At 39.5% G+C, this 19,196-nt stretch overlaps 2 protein-coding genes and 1 long non-coding RNA gene across 5 annotated transcripts in view; all 3 read left to right on the top strand.

Annotated features, from left to right (window-relative positions):
- LOC148714969 (ABC transporter G family member 41-like) overlaps positions 1 to 19,196 on the top strand; it is a 47,840-nt gene that overhangs the window by 28,249 nt on the left and 395 nt on the right. The gene's annotated exons all lie outside the window — the stretch shown is intronic.
- LOC149768455 (uncharacterized) lies at positions 607 to 4,734 on the top strand. Its single transcript, XR_016399635.1, has 3 exons — positions 607 to 852; positions 970 to 1,026; positions 4,551 to 4,734. It is a non-coding gene; the product is annotated as an uncharacterized LOC149768455 (long non-coding RNA).
- Positions 2,588 to 4,357, top strand: LOC148702715 (uncharacterized). Its single transcript, XM_089929317.1, has 6 exons — positions 2,588 to 3,025; positions 3,104 to 3,307; positions 3,410 to 3,502; positions 3,589 to 3,690; positions 3,777 to 4,094; positions 4,346 to 4,357. Exons 1-6 carry the CDS (start codon positions 2,984 to 2,986, stop codon positions 4,355 to 4,357), a joined length of 771 nt encoding a protein of 256 aa, XP_089785443.1. The 5' UTR covers positions 2,588 to 2,983.

The raw sequence follows: 19,196 nt of genomic DNA, 5'->3' as shown, positions 1-19,196 counted from the left end.
TGGACCTCTCCGCTGCTACGACCTGCAGCAACCTCTTCTGGTGCTTATAATGACGTCTTGGGCTCGACCTCGGAGAGCCCGGCTACGTCAACTGTAAGCTGAAGAGCCTCCTTGATTGCAGGGATAAGCGACGACATGTCCCAGCCCGAGCTCGGGGCAACCCATACGATGACGCACCCCGGCTCGAGCTTGAGCACTACAGGAAACTAGGCCTTTCCCGACTTACTTTTACCGACGCTAGGGGAAAGCGTCGGTAAAGGTTGGCTCACAGCCAACCTTTTCCGACGCTTTGGGTTAGCGTTGGAAAAGCGAAAGAAACAACGACGCTATAAAGCATCGTTATAAGTTTGAGAAACAACGACGCTTATAAGCGTCGTTAGAAACCTTACACTACAACGAATGGGAGTTTTGGGGACTGTGTTTTCCCGACGCTAGGGAAAGCGTCGGAAAAGTTTGGCCCAGCCCAACCTTTGCCGACGCTTTTAATAAGCGTCGGTAAATCCAAAGAAACAACGACGCGTTGATGCGTCGGTCAAATATTTAGAATCTACGACGCTTAAAAGCGTCGTTAGGAAACATTAAACCCCCCAACCGGCCCCGTCTCCTCCATTTTCTATCGGTCGAGTCAGTCGATGCCCTAGCTCCATCGCCGTCTTCTCAGCTCCGTCGCGATCCGTGGCTTCCCCGCTGCCGTCTTCCTCCTCCTTCTCCTCCTCCTCCTCCTCCTCCTTCTCGTCCTCCTCCTCTTCTTTGTTTTCAGGGCTTGCAAACTGATCTCACCTCCATCCGTAGCCTCGATCGGCGATCGAAGATTCCGCTTCTCCGCCGCCGTCGACCTCGCCGTCGTCTGAGGTAAGCCTCCTCCTCCTCCTTCTCTTCCTCCTCCTCCTCCTCCTCCTGTTTGTTTTCTTCTTGTCTTTAACGCTCGCCCGGCCCCCTCTCCTCATCCTCTCTCGGTCGATGCCCTAGCTGCGCGCCGACATCAAACCTCCATCCCGAGCCCTAGCTACTCGGCGGTCGTCTGAGGTAAGTGATCCTCATACTCTCTTTTAAGATTCTTGACAACCTTTCTAGAATTACTGAACTAGATAGTCACTAGTTTCTGGTGATTTACAGCCGTCAAAAGCATTATAGCATAATCTGGAACCATAGTGTTTTTGGTTTTTAGCATCAAAAGACTTGAAACTAGTTGATTGCTTGTAAAATGTCAAAGGACTAATAGAGTTGAAGATTACATGTCTGATGCTTTCAAGCTGACAGACTTGTAATTGCCCCCTTTCCTTTACATCCTGTTTCTGAAGAGAAACTAGCATGATTTATAAAATAATATATAACTCTTACTTTGATATCTATACTGAACTGGTTGTCTTAAATTGATTGCTGTTGTGATAAATTGTGCTCATTCAGGTTTAATTTTGTCATGTCCGGTTTCACTTGATGCATCCCTGAACTTGTATGAAACTAAGGATTGTTTTGGCCCTCGCCTAGCCAAGTGATAAGGATATCTCCTATGGTTTGGGTCTATATGGTTTGTTGGATCCTTCACATTTACATTCATGGCGCACATGAATTGGATATTTTTCTTGCAATCATTAACTGTTTTATCGGAATTAGTCGAGGAAAAATGTCTGATCGTAGATCTATTTGGATTTTTGTGTTTATGCCAATACTTGGGTGCAGTTTTTAGATGCTTCTTGAGAACTTTTTTAAGATCTTCTAGGCAGCATATGGGTCGGGAACAGAACTGGCATGAGGCTTGAAATCAATCAGCATTTTGGAAATAGGTATGAGCATAAAATACTTTTTCCAGTCAAACTTGTTTATCCCAGGATAACTATTCTAAAAAGGTTTTGGTTCTACATCATAGTCCTATTGTTCTTGAAAATCCAGTTCATTCCAGAAGGGAGAAACTAGTTATTTTTCACTATCATCTTCTTTGTTTATTAAAAACAACTGATTTTCACTTCTGGCTACAGATTTACACTTCTTACTAGGAGAATGACAATTTCAATATCCTCTCCTCACATCAAATTTTACCTCTTATTGATTTCACTCTGTGCAGTCTTTCATTCAAAGCCAGTTTAAAAAGTATCTCAATTTCAATTTACCTTATGCTTATGCTTGGTTTGTAGGGATGGGGAACAATCTCAATTTCATAAAAAGTATCTCTTACCAAATTATTATGTTGGAGTGTTGGACTGTATCTATTGTTGGGTCCCTATGCAGGGAATATGTGCTTGCCGGCTAGCTAATATTTCAGGTTAAGGTCTAGTAGTTTTGCACAAATTAGTACGGTGTCAAGTTGTGGTCTGCCATTATATCAAATCCTGATGTCCAAGTAGGTTGGTCGGTTACATGTCCTGTATATCAAACACCTTGAAGCATGTCCAGCCTGAAGGCAATACTGATTATTATAACATGTTGGTTGTCACATAATAACGACTTGTGCCAAAATGCAGAAAGTTTTTACAAGGTTCTTGCATTGCCAGTACTCAGGGGGGGCATGCTTGTTTGTTGCCCCTTTCTACCCTGGAATGAAAAATGATATATTTAAGCTCAAAGGAATATGTTCATATTTTTATTCTGGCTTGTTGATTTTTTGAATGCTATAATTATAAGTCAAGGATGTTTCATTCGCTCTGATCAATTGCTCCTTGACTTATGAGTTCATTCCAGTTCTAACTATTTTGCTTTAAATCATTTGCTTTTAATGGCTAGATGTTCATTCCAGTTCTAACTATTTTAAATCATTTACCTTTAATGGACTTGTTATTTTATAGATGGACTGGGGAGAGTGAGGCGAACACGAGGGCCCACTCGAGCACGGGACGTATGGAGCCTACCTGAGGATGAGAAGATTGTCGTCCATTGCAACGAGCTGGGGCAGCCCATCAAGAATGCTGCAAGCATTTTATCAACTTTTTTAGGATCGGTTGCGCGGAAGGGACAATTGTGTCCACTCAACTATACGAAATGGAACGAAATGCTTCCTTCGTATAAGGTTGAGCTTCTTAGAGTTGTTGAGGTAAAGAATTGAATTTGCTTACTATCTTCAATTATTTTTTGATTTAACATTGATATAACATTTTTGACTTTGATGTAGACAAAATTTGTCCTTCCTGCAAATAGTCATGATTGGGTGCTGAAGTCCGTCAACCGCAAATGGAAAGAATATAAGGCGAAGCTAAAGGCGGATTGGAAGCACGAGGGCATGACTGAAGAGGAGGTGGCCCGTGTTTGTCCTCCAGATGTAATCTCTCATCAGTGGAGGGAGCTTGTCCACTACTGGTTTTCCGAGAGAGCTCAGGTTGTGTATATTTTTTCAATACCTTAGATTGTATTTACTATTATTATAGATTAGAAATTTATACATTTTATGCATTACATTGTTTATTGTTTTTCGGGGAAGACATATTCCAATATTGGTAGAGCTGCTCGAGCATCACAGACTGTTCCTCACACTTCAGGCTCCATGAGTTATGCGAGGCGTAGAGCTGAATTCGTAAGCTTTCTTGAAATAATTTAAATTTATTTTAAATTATTCTATCATATAGCATGAATACTCTTGAAATATACTTTTTGTTGTAGATGGATGATAATGGGAGGGAGCCTGGTAGGGTGGAGTTTTATAGGATGACTCACACCCACCGAGATGGCAGCTTTGTCCGGGAGGAGTCAAGAGATATAGTTGTATGTATTCATCTTTGGCTTGTGCTGTATTTTTTTTGGTTTTATTATTGGCATACATTAATTTTAATTTTTTTTGAGAGATATAGGATAGGGCAACAAATCTTATTTCGGAGCGCGTCGGGGGGTCATCATCATCCGACGCGACCCATAATATTGAAGCTGAAGTGCTCGCTGAATTGATGGGCCCAGAGCGTTATGGTCGAGTGCGGGGTTACGGCGTTGGAGTTACCCCCACTCAGTTGTCTTCAGTGGGCACATATACAAGAAATGCCAGAGAATCTAGTAACACTGCAGAAGTTCGTCGGCTTCAAGCAACTATTGATGAGTTGAAGCAAAACCAAGCAAATTTGCAGTCTCAGCTTACGAATATTTCTTCCATGTTACAACGGTTTCTCCCTTCTCAGGTAATTAACTTTATTATATTTCAATACTTTACATACTATCAATTATGATATATGGGTTGATGTATCACATTATTCCTAACTTTTATGCTTTCTCTTTCTTTTTTGTTGTAGATTCCTGATTCTTCAAATGCTACTAGACATGATGATGATGGAGCTGAATCCCGTCCCTGATGCATTCTAGATTATCTTTTATGAGTTTGATATGTATATGTTTCTTATTTTTCAGAGTACATTGTAATTTGCTTTTTCAGAGTACATTGTAATTTGTATGGCAGCTTTTCTGATACATGAGTTAAAAACATGGAGTTTTAATCAGATATATCAATATTCATATTTTGACTGATCTGAGTATTTGTGTCAATGTATCAATGTAATACAGGTTCATATTGTTATAATATATGTTTTGTAATTTGTATTTTATAATACTGATTATTGTTTTATTTTTTTTTAAATCAGGAATTCCTTGGGAACTGGAGGGCTGTGCCTACTGGTACTGGTAATTAAGCTCCTCTAACCTCTCTATCACGCCCTTCTGCGTCCCCTTTTGACAGGATGGCCTCTCATCATATCCAAAATGAGTTAGCTATTTGCTGAGGCTTTATGTAGTTTTGGATCACCAAAAAGGGTGGCCTTCCGTGAACTGGTTAGTTTTCTTGATTCTATTGTGATGTGTTGGTGTGTTGATTAGATATGCTTTTGAGTTCTTCTTGGTTAGTCTTCTTGATTCTGTCGTGATGTGTTAGTGTGTTGATTAGATATCCTCTTGACTTCTTCTTAAATCTCTCCTTCCACATGGTGTGCCTGTTAATTGAGACCCTAATTTAGTTTGGATGCAGAGGGTCTACAACTCTAGATCTAAAAAGGTGGTCTTTAGTGTCCAATTTTGTTTACGCTGTGTAGTTATTCGTTTATTAAATCCTCTCTTGTGTTTGGTAGGGCTGATGAGATGCAACAAGAGCTGTAGGCTAAGATGGATCAAGCGAGGCAACTTCACAGAACAAGAGGAGAAGCTCATAATCCATCTCCAAGCTCTTCTTGGCAATAGGTAAAATATCAGCAAACATGCCTTAGATCCCGAAAAAAAAAAACTTTAGAATATATGAGCTTTCTTTGCACAATTTGAGTCAACTTATAAATTAATATATGTTCTTATCATATAATATGAAGTACTTTGGTCCTAGGCTCACTGTGGTTTATGCCTATATTGGTGTGTTAGAAATTAGTTTCTTTTGGGTGGTAACTCTGAGGAAACTAGTGAACTTTACTCGATCTTATATGCCCGTATTTTTTTCTTTATAGGCTTTCTCGGGAATGAAGGCTTTCCGATTTTTTATATTATAAATAGTTTTCCCCCAGGGTAATTAGAATGTTTCAGAAATTAAAAATTGTCTTTGTTGAGTTATAAAGCCCAGGAATCAGAAATTTGTGAAGTGTTGCTAAAATATCAGCCTTAGAAGAGGTTGTGTGTTGGATTCCCCGAAGCAGTAATCAGATTAAACCAGTTATTTGGCTCTTTTTTTTCTTTTGCTAACACTTCAATTAAATTTTCTCAGACCCAAATCCAACCCAAATGTTGGAGGAAGCCTGAAAATTGTGAGGTGCTTCTAGCGCCCTTTTGAGAGAACTAATATAAGGATTGCTCAAATATCAGCCTTAAAAGATGATGTGAGTGCTTGATTATTAAACCCTCTCCATGCTAGTCTAATTCTGTATCTTGGATCACAATTAATCTTTTATACCTGGAGTGACGAAGCTGCATGGCTCGGAAACTGCGAAGTAGTGGCTGTAGGTCCAACTGATTGCTTGCAGTGATACATTAAATGATGGTGGGTTCACTGCTTTGAGCTTTACCGCAAGTCTGTGAGTAAGAATCAAAGAGATTGCTAACCAGACAGGGAGTTCAATCTATAGCCTGGTGAAGTAGTCATGAAACTTGACCCCACATTTGATGATTTATAGGGATTTGAGAATCCGTTTACATAGTTATACAAAATATAAGAAAGAATCTTTTGTGGTTTTCTGGTTCTAATTATTGGACTGCATTTTATATGCAATGGGACCTAGTATAAAGCTTCTCATTTGTGCAATCTTATTTCCATGACTCTTCCCCCAAACTGCAATTATATGTTAACGAGGTTGGCCAACAGGCCTAGTTTTAGGATATATTGAGCCAGGCCTTGAAATATGCATATTGAAAAAATTGGTTTCTCAGCCCACTCCCGGCCTATTAGAAAGCAAGAACATTTGTCATTGTGCAGTACTGAGGACTAGCAGCAGAGAGGCGCTGTTAAAGCATTGCAGTTCCACTGTATTGTTTGCATTGCTTTGAGCTGATATAGGCAGAGGTCTAACCATTGCTTTTTAACACTTGCCTTCTAGGCTATAGTTGCAAGAAACTTTGTCAAATTACTGTGGATATTCCATGTGATAATTAGCAAACAAGTTGTTCACAGGGCAAGAAGTCATGTTTATTTCATTGCCTATGTAAACTGTTATGCTGCAGCTTAAGTTTTGTTATTTTGAATGCAGAATGGGATCCGTGGGGTGTTCCAGATGATTACGAATGTGAAGTCATTGAGGACGATACTCCAATTCCGAAACATGTTCCTCAACACCGACTTGCTCCACTTCCAGAAGAGTTCTACAAGACGCTGGAGGCGGTAATGTCGAAACCTGCTCCAAAGGATGAACCTTCCACTCAATCGAAGGCTTAAAATTATGATGTTGTTTGGCTTGAACAAATTTTCATATTTGGAGCTATTGTCATGCCTCTTGGTTGCTGGCTTGCTGCTGTGGCTTTTATGTCAATGTTTGTCATGGATAAACTGGCTTCCTCTTATGAGAAAAATAATGATAAGAAATACCTGCTGCTGATGTATCTTTAACTGATGAACCTTCATTGCCTTAAATTTTTATTGCCATGGGTTGAAAATTTATGCATGACTTTGGTAGATGTGGTAGTTATGATTTTGCTTATTCTGTGAAATGAAAATTTTGTTTTGATGGTCTCAAGTGCTGTAAATCCCGAGAAAGCCTATAAGATCGAGTAAAGTTCACTAGTTTCCTCAGAGTTACCACCCAAAAGAAACTAATTTCTAATTGCTCTCTGTACACGGATTAAAGAGGTCCATGATGCTTGTGCCGACGCTTTATAAAGAAGTCCCTGATGCTTGTGCCGACGCTTTGAAAGCGTTGGCAATTGAGCAATTTCCGACGCTTTAAAGCGTCGGGGAAAACTTAATCTGGGACAACGCTCGGGGAAAATCAGGAATTGCCGACGCACATAAGCGTCGGTAAATCAGAAATGGCCGACGCAAAAAAGCGTCGGTAAAAAAGGAAGTGGCACCACCGGCAATTGAGGAATTTACGACGCTTAAAAGCGTCGGGGAAACCGACATCGCCGACGCTATATAAGCGTCGGTAAAGCCATGTTTTTGCCGACGCTTTACTCAAGCGTCGGCAAAAACTTTTCCCACTCTGGTATATCCGACGCTTTGCCAACGCTTGGCTTTGCGTCGGGGGTATTTTAGCCGACGCTAATTAGCGTCGGCAAAGCTCCAAAAATGCGTCGGGAAAGGTCCTTTTTCCTGTAGTGGAGGCGCCCGATACAACGATACGCCTTGGCCCGAGCTCGGGGCGCCCCATACGACGATGCGCCCCGACCCGAGCTCGAGGCGCCCTATACGACGACGTGCCCTGGTCAAGTTCGGGGCGCCCTATGCGACGATGCACATCGGTCCGAGCTCGAGGCGCCCTGCTGAGCAGACCTCAAAGTCAAGGAGGCTAGGCCGACCTAAGAGTCCACCGAGCCGACCTCACCGAATATATGTCGCGGCCTCCAAGTCGGCCCGACCTCAATGCTCACCAAGCTGACTTCAATAAGTAAATGTTGCAGCCTCCAAGCGAGCCCGACCTCGCCCACGGCCGCATCCATGTGCGCACCTACGCGCGCCCCTACGCTTGCATACGTGGTTGTACATTACAACCTCACCGCGTCATGCTTTACTTACTGGCCACTCCACGATATGTCAACTAGGGGTCATACCTTACTACACAGTGTGCCTTAAGCAAGCTCTGGCCGCTGCCACCTGGCCAAACGCCATCTCTTCTCATGATGAGGACGGGCCATACCTCCGTTACCTGGGCACCTTTGCGGAGACTATAAATAGTCCCATCAGGTAACGCCTAAGGACCTTTTGGCCAATAAAAACTCCATGCTAACTTAAGCATCGGAGGGCCCTCACTAGAATCACGGGTGAGGCTTTGTGCAAGTACGCTGGTGCACGGAAGGTGGCGTCCTTTCTCCATCTCGACCGGCAGCTCCCCCGACTCCTCTGGCGTGGTCACCTTCGGGCCAAATTTGAATTACAACAATTATAAAACATATATTACTTATAATATACTTTTTTATTCTATTTTTAAGTTCTTATTATTCTTCTGTTACATAAAATTATATTTCAGTTTTCAGCATCTCCTCGCACATCGCGCGTATGATTCTTATTCTTTTCCTAAACAGAAGAATAAACAATAGAGGAAGGAGAAATTATAAGAGATAGCTTGGATGGTGATTAGATCTTCCTCAGGTTGAGATTGGCAGCAACGACTTGCTTTGAATAGACAAAGGGTGGGAGAGTGAAGCATACTAATGAGAGAGAGATCGATGATGAATGAGAAGAGCCCTAGAATTGGAATTGGAATTGGAAGGAGAGAAGTCGAGGTCGAGGGGAGGACCACCTCTTTGTTGAATTAAATTAAATATTTTAAAATTTTAAAAACTAAATTAGTCAACGGCCAAGTGGCAAGCATCCAGCGCAAGAGCAAATATGGAAAAATTTCCAAAGAAAGCAAACCATGACAAGTGTCATGCATCCAGCGCAAGAGCAAGCATGGAAAGGCCCCTCGAAGAAGGAAGAAAACGTGGATGGCCAAGATGCAATAAGCCGAAGGATCAAAGGAGCACAAGAAGACACGTCATCAATCCGCGGGAGAGGAATCTTCTTCTTTTGACGCGCATGAGCCTATATAAAGGGCTCTAGGGATCATTTCAAAGTACAATCAAAATTTTCTCTTCTCCCTATTCCAAGAGTCAAGATAAAAAGGGCTCTAGGGATCATTGGGGAGAAAAGAAATAAAGAAAATTTTTCTTCTCCTCATAATTTTTCTAAGTTTCTTTTGAGGTATCTGCAAGTGTTAACGTGCTCTACTTTCTTCCCTGGAGGCGCACTGACAGGGAAGACGTGGTTCTGTATTGGGTCGTCGTATCTCTAGGAGATCTGTGCCAGCAGACCCGTGCGTGGGGGGCATAAACTTTTCTGGGATAGCGCATCAGCGTGCTTCGATCCACAGGCCATCTTCTCTCTCTTTCTTCATTTTATTATTATATTGTCAAGTTAATTATTTGCTAGTTTATTCTTCTTAATTATTGTTTTGAATATTAGAAATATTTAATTTATCAATTATATTTGTGCATCTAGGCTAACAATCCAGGAAAGTTTATATACTGTTAGCATTAGATTTTAGATTACAACATTTATTATATATTTTGCTGCATAATTATAAATTTTTATATTTTAACTGTTACACATTTATGCTAACTTTACTTTAGTACTTAATTTTTCAAGCAAAATATTAGATTGCTTAACCTCCAAGAGGTTTATTAATACCTCCATTTGGACTCCTTACGGAGTAATTTCCAGATTCCATTCAAACGAAAATTCGGAAATTGGTTAATTCATAGGAGCTAGTTTAATATTGCACTTAGGATAAAATTGAATGATATCTAGTGAAATTATCTATTGAATAACGGTGTCTAAGAAAAGCTTGTCAAAAAGGCATACGTGCCTAAGAAAGGCTAGTACTTAAGTGAGTCAAGTGCTCCACCACCGATCTGGAGCTGATCTGACTGTTATTCTTTGGATTTTTCAATTAGACATCTAAAGTTCAAATTAGATATCAGTGCAATAATTTGACATAAACCTTCTCATTTCCACAGGTATCAAAACTGTGTTAAGCTACAAATTAATGGCTTCCCACACATCTGAAAATCTTAGCGCTAAACCTGAAAAGTTTGATGGTCAAAACTTTAGAAGGTGGCAGAATCAAATGCGGTTTTGGCTCACCACCTTAGGCTTAATCTCTGCCATTGGTGGGTCTAGCCCATCTGCTTCACGACCTTCCACTCGCAACAACCCAAACCCTGCTCCTTCTGATGTTGCCTCCTCCACTAGGACTCCAGAAGAAACCAACTACCACTGTCTTCATAGAATCCTAGGAGCCCTTTCTGATAGGCTTTATGATATTTATTATATAGCTAAGAGTGCCAAGGATCTCTGGGATACCCTAGAAAATAAATATGGACTTGATGATGCCGGGGTAAAGAGATTCAAAGCTTCTGACTTTAGCAAGTTTAAATTTATTGATTCCAAACCTATGAATGATCAAATCCATGAATATGAAACATTGATTCTTCAACTCCAGGCAAATGGAACCCACTTAGATGAGTCTTTCCAAGTTGCCTGTATTATAGACAAACTTCCCTCTACCTGGTCAGACTTTGCCAAGACTTTGAGCCACACCCAAGGTGATCTGTCTCTAATCCAAGTCCTAAATTCTATCAGGGAAGAACAACATCGCCTTAGAGAAAAATCCCACTCCTCCAATCCTTTATCCAAAGTCAACAATGTTGAATCCAAGCCCAAATCCAAAAATTAGAATCGTTCTTTCCGACCCAACCACAACAAATCCTTCAAGAAGAAATCATTCAACCATAGGAACTCCTTTCAGCCCAACAACAGAAAATCCAACTTCTCTCAGAACCAGAAGAAAGAGAAAGAAGGAGAATCTGTTCGTTGCTGTTTTGTCTGTGGTCGGACCAACCATATGGCCCGCCAATGCTTCTACAAGATCACTACTCCTCGTCAACCTAGAAGTAAGGGTTCTGCCACTTCTGGCGCCCAGGCCAACATGGTGACCTGTGGGGCTGACTCCTTTGAGACTGCTATTAGGTTTGTTTCCTTCATACCTGAAGTTAACATGACACAATTAGCACTTGACTGGTGGATTGATACCGGAGCTAGTATACATGTTTGTTCTGATCGCTCCTGATTTTCATCTTATCAGATCTCATGTAGAGGAACTGTGACCATGGGTAATAATGCTTTGGCGCACGTGCTTGGAGTGGAACGAGTGGATCTGACACTTACCTCTGGGAAGATCCTTACTCTGCAAGGCGTGCACCACGTTCCAGACATCCGTAGAAATCTAGTTAGTGGATCCTTGCTTGTCCAGCAAGGATACCGAATTATTTTTGAATCAAATAAAGTTGTAGTAACCCATGGTGTCTCTTTCATCGGAAAAGATTTTCTTTGTGATGGATTGTTTAAACTCAATGTAATTATTCCATCTATGAATGAAAATTCTATTGTTCTTCATATTGACTCTCCTATTGTCTGGCATAGTAGGCTGGGACATGTAAACTATAGTTCAATTAAAAGATTAATGCACTTGAATTTAATCCCAAAATCAGAACTTAAGAATAATGATAAATGTGAGATATGTGTAGAGGCCAAATTACCTAAAAGACCCTTTCACGCTGTAAGTAGAGATTCTGATCTCCTTGAACTCATACATAGTGATGTATGTGACTCAGGGAGAACCTCAAGGGGTGGAAACAAATATTTTGTAACTTTCATAGATGACCTTTCTAGATGCTGTCACCTCTATCTTATCAAAGCTAAAAATGAGGTCTTAAATAAATTCAAAGTCTATAAAGCAGAGACTGAAAACCAACTAGATTAAAAGATTAAAATCTTAAGGTCTGATGGAGGAGGTGAATATACCTCATTTGAGCTGACCCAGTTCTGTGAAGAATATGGGATAATTCATGAAGTGACAGCTCCTTATTCACCCCAATCTAATGGAGTAGCTGAGAGAAAGAATAGAACCTTAATGGATATGGTTAACTCTATGTTAATTAGTTCAGGAGCACCAGAAAATCTTTGGAGGGAAGCACTAGTAACTGCATCTTATATCTTGAATAGAATTCCATTCAAACATAATGATAAAACTCCATATGAAATATGGAAACATGGAAAACCTAACTTAAAATACTTAAAAGTGTGGGGGTGCTTAGCTAAAGTAAAAATTCCAGAAAATAAAAGAAAGAAAATTAGACCCAAAACAGTAGATGCAATATTTATAGGATATGCAATTGAGAGTAATGCTAATAGATTTTTAGTGTTTAACTCTCAAATAAATGAAATTAATAACAACACCATAATGGAAGCAAGAGATGCAATCTACTTTGAAAGTATATTTTCTTTTAAAACAAGGATAAATGATCAAATAAATACCAATAATAATTTAGGGACTAGTTCTAGCAGAACCAGATTTAGAGAAGAAGAAGAAGAAACTGAACCTAGAAGAAGTAAAAGAACTAGAGTTGAAAAGAACTTTGGAGAAGACTACTACATATTCCTAATAGAAGACTCTCCTACTTCTTTAGAGGATGCCTTGAAATCTCTAGATGCCCCCTTCTGGAAAGAAGCAATAGATAATGAAATGCAATCCATAATCCAAAACCACACTTGGGAATTGGCGGACCTAACCCCAGGAAGTAAACCTATAGGGTGTAAATGGATCTTTAAGAAGAAACTTAGGCCAGATGGAATTGTAGACAAATATAAGGCTAGGTTAGTAGCCAAAGGTTTTACTCAAAAATCTGGAATTGACTTCTTTGATATTTATGCCCCCGTAGCTAGAATCACTACCATTAGGATTCTTATTGCATTGGCTTCCATTCATAAGCTGGTTATACATCAAATGGATGTTAAAACCGCTTTCTTGAATGGGGACCTAGATGAAGAGATCTACATGAACCAACCCGAAGATTTCATTGTCCCAGGTCAAGAGAAAAAGGTATGTAGGTTGATTAGATCTCTTTATGGTCTAAAACAAGCCCCTAAACGATGGCACCTTAAATTTGATGAAATAATCCTAACTAATGGATTTAAAATTAATAACACAGATGAATGTGTATATTATAAAAAGAAGAATAACAAAATTATAATCTTATGTTTATATGTAGATGATATCCTAATTTTTGGAACAGACTTAGAAATTATTAATGAAGTAAAACAATTTTTATCTCTAAAATTTGACATGAAAGATTTAGGAGAAGCAGACCTAATTCTTAATACTAAAATCATGAGGAATGAAAATGGAATAACTTTGTCCTAAAGCCACTATGTGGAGAAAATTCTTAAAAAGTTTCACTACTCTGATTGTCATCCTGTATCTACTCCCTATAATCCATCTCTTCATCTAAAGAAGAACTTAGGTGATCCAGTCAATCAAAGCTTGTATGCCTAGATCATTGGTTCTTTAGGATTCCTTGCAAATTATACCAGACCTGATATTGCATACTCTATGAACCGACTGAGTAGATATACTCACAATCCTAATAATGATCATTGGACTGCTCTAGAAAGAATTCTCAGGTATCTTAAGGGTACCATATCTCTAGGATTACACTATTGTGGTTATCCTGCTGTTCTGGAAGGCTATAGTGATGCCAACTGGATCAGTGATACAGTTGACACCAAATCCACCACTGGTTTTGTCTTTCCTTTAGGAGGTGCAGCTGTATCATGGAAGTCTACCAAACAAACTGTAGTGGCTAGGAGCACCATGGAATCTGAAATGATTGCCCTAGATACCACTAGCATTGAGGCCGAGTGGCTTAGAGATCTACTGATAGATTTACCTCTTGAGACTTCACCATTACCTTCTATATCTATTCATTGTGACTGCAGATCTGCTATAGATAAATGCAATCAAGAAAATGCAAATGTGAAAATGAATAGGCACTTGAAAGTGCGCCATAAATCATTGAGATATAAATTAAAGAATAACTTGATTGCACTAAATTTTGTAAGATCCGAAAGGAATCTAGCTGATCAGCTTACCAAAGGATTGTCTAAAACAGTGGTTCTAGAGTTGTCGAGGGGGATGGGGCTAAGCCCATAAGTAAAGTCACCACGGTGGTAACCCAACCTGAAAAGGTTCAATGGGTAGAAACAAGCTAGATAGGTGACTAATGAGTAGCACTATTTATTTTTTCCATCCCTAGGGCAACAGTGCTCATAAAAAGCAAGAGTTAGGTTGAGTTTTTACTCTTAATGAATCCGAGACCCATGAGGCAGGGTACCTACTTGCTCGTACCCTTTTTATGATTCACCTATATGCGTGTAGTCGTGAGGCCGCGACTGTGGAAAGTGGGCTGTTTCCTAATAACACACATGAAGAGATACCTGTGCATGGCCGTAAAGCGCAAACCCGCTTCGAGCATATTCACGCTATATTATGTGTGCTGTTGATGAAATCTGGGCCATGGACCAAGGTTCAAGGCATAGTCCACCTTAGCTCCACAAAGGTAATCAATTGTCACTAAGTGAAGGTTCAAACCGAAAGGTACCTACATCTATTACATAATATAAGATACTCAGCATTTTATTTTTATTTTTTTATTATTTATTTATTTTATTTTGATTTTAAATTTTTTTAAATATTTAATTTATGTGGGGGATTGTTGAATTAAATTAAATATTTTAAAATTTTAAAAACTAAATTAGTCAACGGCCAAGTGGCAAGCATTCAGCGCAAGAGCAAATATGGAAAAATTTCCAAAAAAAGCAAACCATGACAAGTGTCATGCATCCAGCGCAAGAGCAAGCATGGAAAGGCCCCTCGAAGAAGGAAGAAAACGTGGATGGCCAAGATGCAATAAGCCGAAGGATCAAAGGAGCACAAGAAGACACGTCATCAATCTGCGGGAGAGGAATCTTCTTCTTTTGACGCGCATGAGCCTATATAAAGGGCTCTAGGGATCATTTCAAAGTACAATCAAAATTTTCTCTTCTCCCTATTCCAAGAGTCTAGATAAAAAGGGCTCTAGGGATCATTGGGGAGAAAAGAAATAAAGAAAATTTTTCTTCTCCTCATAATTTTTCTAAGTTTCTTTTGAGGTATCTGCAAGTGTGAACGTGCTCTACTTTCTTCCCTGGAGGCGCACTGACAGGGAAGACATGGTTCTGTATTGGGTCGTCGTATCTCTAGGAGATCTGTGCCAGCAGACCCGTGCGTGGGGGGCATAAACTTTCCTAGGACAGCGCATCAGCGTGCTTCGATCCACAGGCCATCTTCTCTCTCTTTCTTCATTTTATTATTATATTGCCAAGTTAATTATTTGCTAGTTTATTCTTCTTAATTATTGTTTTTAAATATTAGAAATATTTAATTTATCAATTATATTTGTGCATCTAGGCTAACACTCTTCTCCCAGCACCAATCCGAGTTGGTCTTCTTTCTTTTTTTTTATCTTGAAGTCTTGGACCTGGCATTTAGGGCCAGGATATGAAACTGGTCCCAATATTTTGAGCTCTTCAATCCCTGGCCAAGCTTTCAGGCCCATTAAAGACAACTTGCAAGTTTAGTACTCCAAGAAGAGACGACGACTTCTGTTGGGGAAGTACATTGGAAATTCTCTATATGGCCCGACTTTTGCAACTTTCTTGCCCCTAAACATATCCAATTTATCTTGTTGCGTCAAACTTTAGGTCTATTACTTATCTAAACAATCTTTTCTTTGACTATTACTTTTTCATAAGAAAAATCTAAGATTTTTATTCATGGATATCACCCATTTGTTTGTTTTCATGCAACGTTGGTGCTGGTTCTTGTATTCCAGTTGCTAGAATAGACTCAGACCAAGAAATTATCTTAAAATTCCCAAAAGAAGTACCTTGAGAATGTGATTGTACATGAGCATGTTTTGACAGCTTGAAGCATTGGAAGTCGGATTTAGAGGGGTGCTTCTTTCTCCAAATAAGCCATTGTGGAATTTGATTGCCTCCAGTGGAATTGGAATGGTAAGAATTTGGAACACGGATAGCTAAATTCAGAACTTGGCATTGATGGACCTGGGGCTGTAATGGATGAAACACATCAAACTAATTGGTCTGAGTTGCTAGATTCCACAAGCTCAATCTGTGGCTTTGGGTTGTCGGTCATCATTAGATCAAAGGACTGAACAATATCACTTGCCGCGCCAGGTTTCATCGTCAGTAAATTCTTTAGTATCTGTTTCACTAGTATTGCTATTGAGATACCGAAAAGAAACACGAGAAAGGGAGCAATTGGTGCAATTCTTATTCTTTGGCAGATAGCTAGGTTATATGTTTAGAACAACAGTCGACCATCTGTAATTGTAGTGAAGCTGAGACTGGGAGATCTACCTCGATACTCTGGATGTGATATCTTTGGCACCACTCCTTCAGCCTTGGGCAATGAGCAATTTCCACTAGTTGGGGAATGGATGGCAACTATATTCATCTGGTGAGAACTGGAATTCAGGGCAATGACTTATTCTTAAGGTCTGCAGAGGAAAGGTTGTTCGGCCCTGCCACGGTAATCCATTTTCTGAAGCTCCTTAAATGCAGATAGGTTCTGATGCAGCAATGGAAGGGATCTTAGCTTCTCGCAGCCATTAACTACCAATGACTCAAGCGAGGATGAAAGCTGCAATTTGGCAGGAGCTGGAGTTCCCAACAGTCATATATGAACAAGTTTTGGAGAGATGTGGGGTGGTGCAGGCCGAGCACCAATTTCAGCCCCATGCAGTCCTTTATTATCAACCTCTTAAGCATAGAGAGGTTCTGGTGCAGGCGAAGGAAATCTAGAAACTTACAGAAAACAAGTATCAAGGATTGAAGTGATGATGGTAGCGACTCGTTTGTTTGAGAATCCAGCACAACACTGTCCTTTACACAAAGATGTTCAAGGTTGGTAAAATTGTCGACGCCATGGTTTCTGATGTCGTTGATGTTTGATATGGTCAGAATGTCAGCAAATAAAATGGAACACAGATTTAAAGCCTCTAATCAAACATATTATGAAAGAATGAACAATTATACGGCATTTTTGGAATAATAATTATACGACATTTTCTAGGCCTTTGGCAACTCTGCAAGACTTGAAGATGTGAGATCCAGTGTCTGTAGGTTGTAAAGGAAACGTAATGATCCAGGGAACCCTGACCCATAATCAATGTACAAATAGCGCAGGTGTTTCAGATTGCCAATTGAATCTATCAATTCGTAACGGCTACCCAGTCCAATTCCAAAGCCCTTAATCACTGCATATTTCAAAGCACTTCATAAGGAGATAAAAACTAATATTAATATGCCTATAGGCTGTTTATCGAGATCATAAATACTAAAAATACTCCATGTAGACAACATATATAACTACATTAAAAGCCTGTAGACATTTCTTTACCAGATAAATATGCCCACAATTTGAATTTCAGGGCGCCCATTATATGCACACAAAGAGTTTGTTGGACATAAAAAATCCAATTTAGTAGTCGAATAATCAACCAATTCTTCATATATCAAAATAATTCTCGCAAGTTATACCTTTCAATCTCTTTATATAGCATGGTTTTTTTTGTTTGTATGCACATGATAGAAGCTCCATGGCATTACTCATAACCAAGACAAGAAATGCGTTTTTGGGTTCTTAGCCATAACTACTGGTTTGGCACATGTTTCTCTTGTAAGCATGTATTCAATTCTTTTGAAGTTGATTTTAAAGAAACTTAATTTGAAGATAGTTCTAGAAAATTTTAAAATATGTTTGCAGTGCCTGTCACATTTTAAGCATCCCATATGGTTCCATGTTGCTTTAGTTTGAGACCATGACTGTGCACCGGTACAGTATAATAAATTAATCAAGGAAAAGTCGTACTGAGGCTCCTCTTAAACAATATACATAGAGTTTGCAGATTAAACATTCGCAACTACTCATCTAAATATAAAACTCGGACACTCGTTATTATTTTTCTTGAATAAGAAAGGATTTTTGTACGATTTTCCAAGAGAAGTTTTATTTAGGATTTTTGTTTTCCAAGCACAGCTCTTATTTATTAGTCCCGAGACATGTCCGTGGTTATGCTACGAGCCGTTTACACGTATTGGTCTTAAGCTCAAAAATCTTGAAGGGGGGGGGAAGGAGAATAAAAAGAGATGCTCATGGATGGTTTCGTGTAGATTTAGTCGAGTGACCTAGGAATCCGGGTCAATACATTGCCCGCTGCCACCTTAGAGGATACCCCGATTACATATTTGAGGCTGCTGATGTTGAAGTTGGCATAGTTAATAGATATCAAGAATTTGACTAGAGATCAGCAACAGAAATGAGGTAGCTAGAGAAGAGTGGGTTTGTTTCTTTTCTTTTTCTTTTTGAGAAATCATGCAATCTGTGAAAAAAATAAAAAAGAAGATTGGATTCGGTGCTGTCTGATTGTTTTCAATCTATGTAACATTTTAATGCATTTATCTTAAAAGCAGAGACAGGAATAGCCCACATCTTTTCCATTTTCTCTAAATATACTTCTTGATCTGGGACAACACAGGCTGGAGATTTGGTGCCCACAGATATTTAAACACGGAGGCGCCTTCACCATAGCTAGAATAGCTTCAGGCAGCTGCTTTGGAGTTTGATCTATATTTCAGTGCTTCTTCCATTAAGTTCGGCATGGAAAATTTGGATACTTGAAGAAAAAGGACCAACAATCTGGAAAAATAAGGAAGACGTCACACAACAGAAGATTTAAGATGGACGAAAAGTCTTGGCGTTTTAAAAACCTATTGAAGTAATTAGGAAATCCAACATTTGTGTCCAAATACATGTGAAGGCACATTTCAAGAAAACTACATGTGAAGATAGAAAACATAGGATAACTGTGAAATGAAAGAAAAGAATAAAAAGAGTGAATGGCCTAAGAGCTTGATATAATTTTAGAGCATGCAGATTTTAGCCACTGAAATCCATGAAGTTCTCAAAAAAATTCAGCTTCAATGCTTAATTCCTTGTGTAACATAAACAAATGAGTCGACCAGGAAAGGCAACAAAAAATAAAGGGCCACTTCTCCTTTACGATCATTGAAACTCTAATCAACAAACACATGGTGCTATACGTAGTTGAAAACATGCCACCCTAGCATCCATGTTCTTTTAATGGCGTAAACAGGATACTGTGAA

Source organism: Phoenix dactylifera, chromosome 2, assembly GCF_051530095.1.
Source record: "Phoenix dactylifera cultivar Ajwa chromosome 2, Ajwa_hap1_PhDact_Kaust_v1.1, whole genome shotgun sequence".
NCBI classification, from domain to species: Eukaryota; Viridiplantae; Streptophyta; class Magnoliopsida; order Arecales; family Arecaceae; genus Phoenix; species Phoenix dactylifera.
The sequence above is the reverse complement of the archived record's forward strand: the minus strand, read 5'-3'. Positions and strand labels throughout refer to the sequence as shown.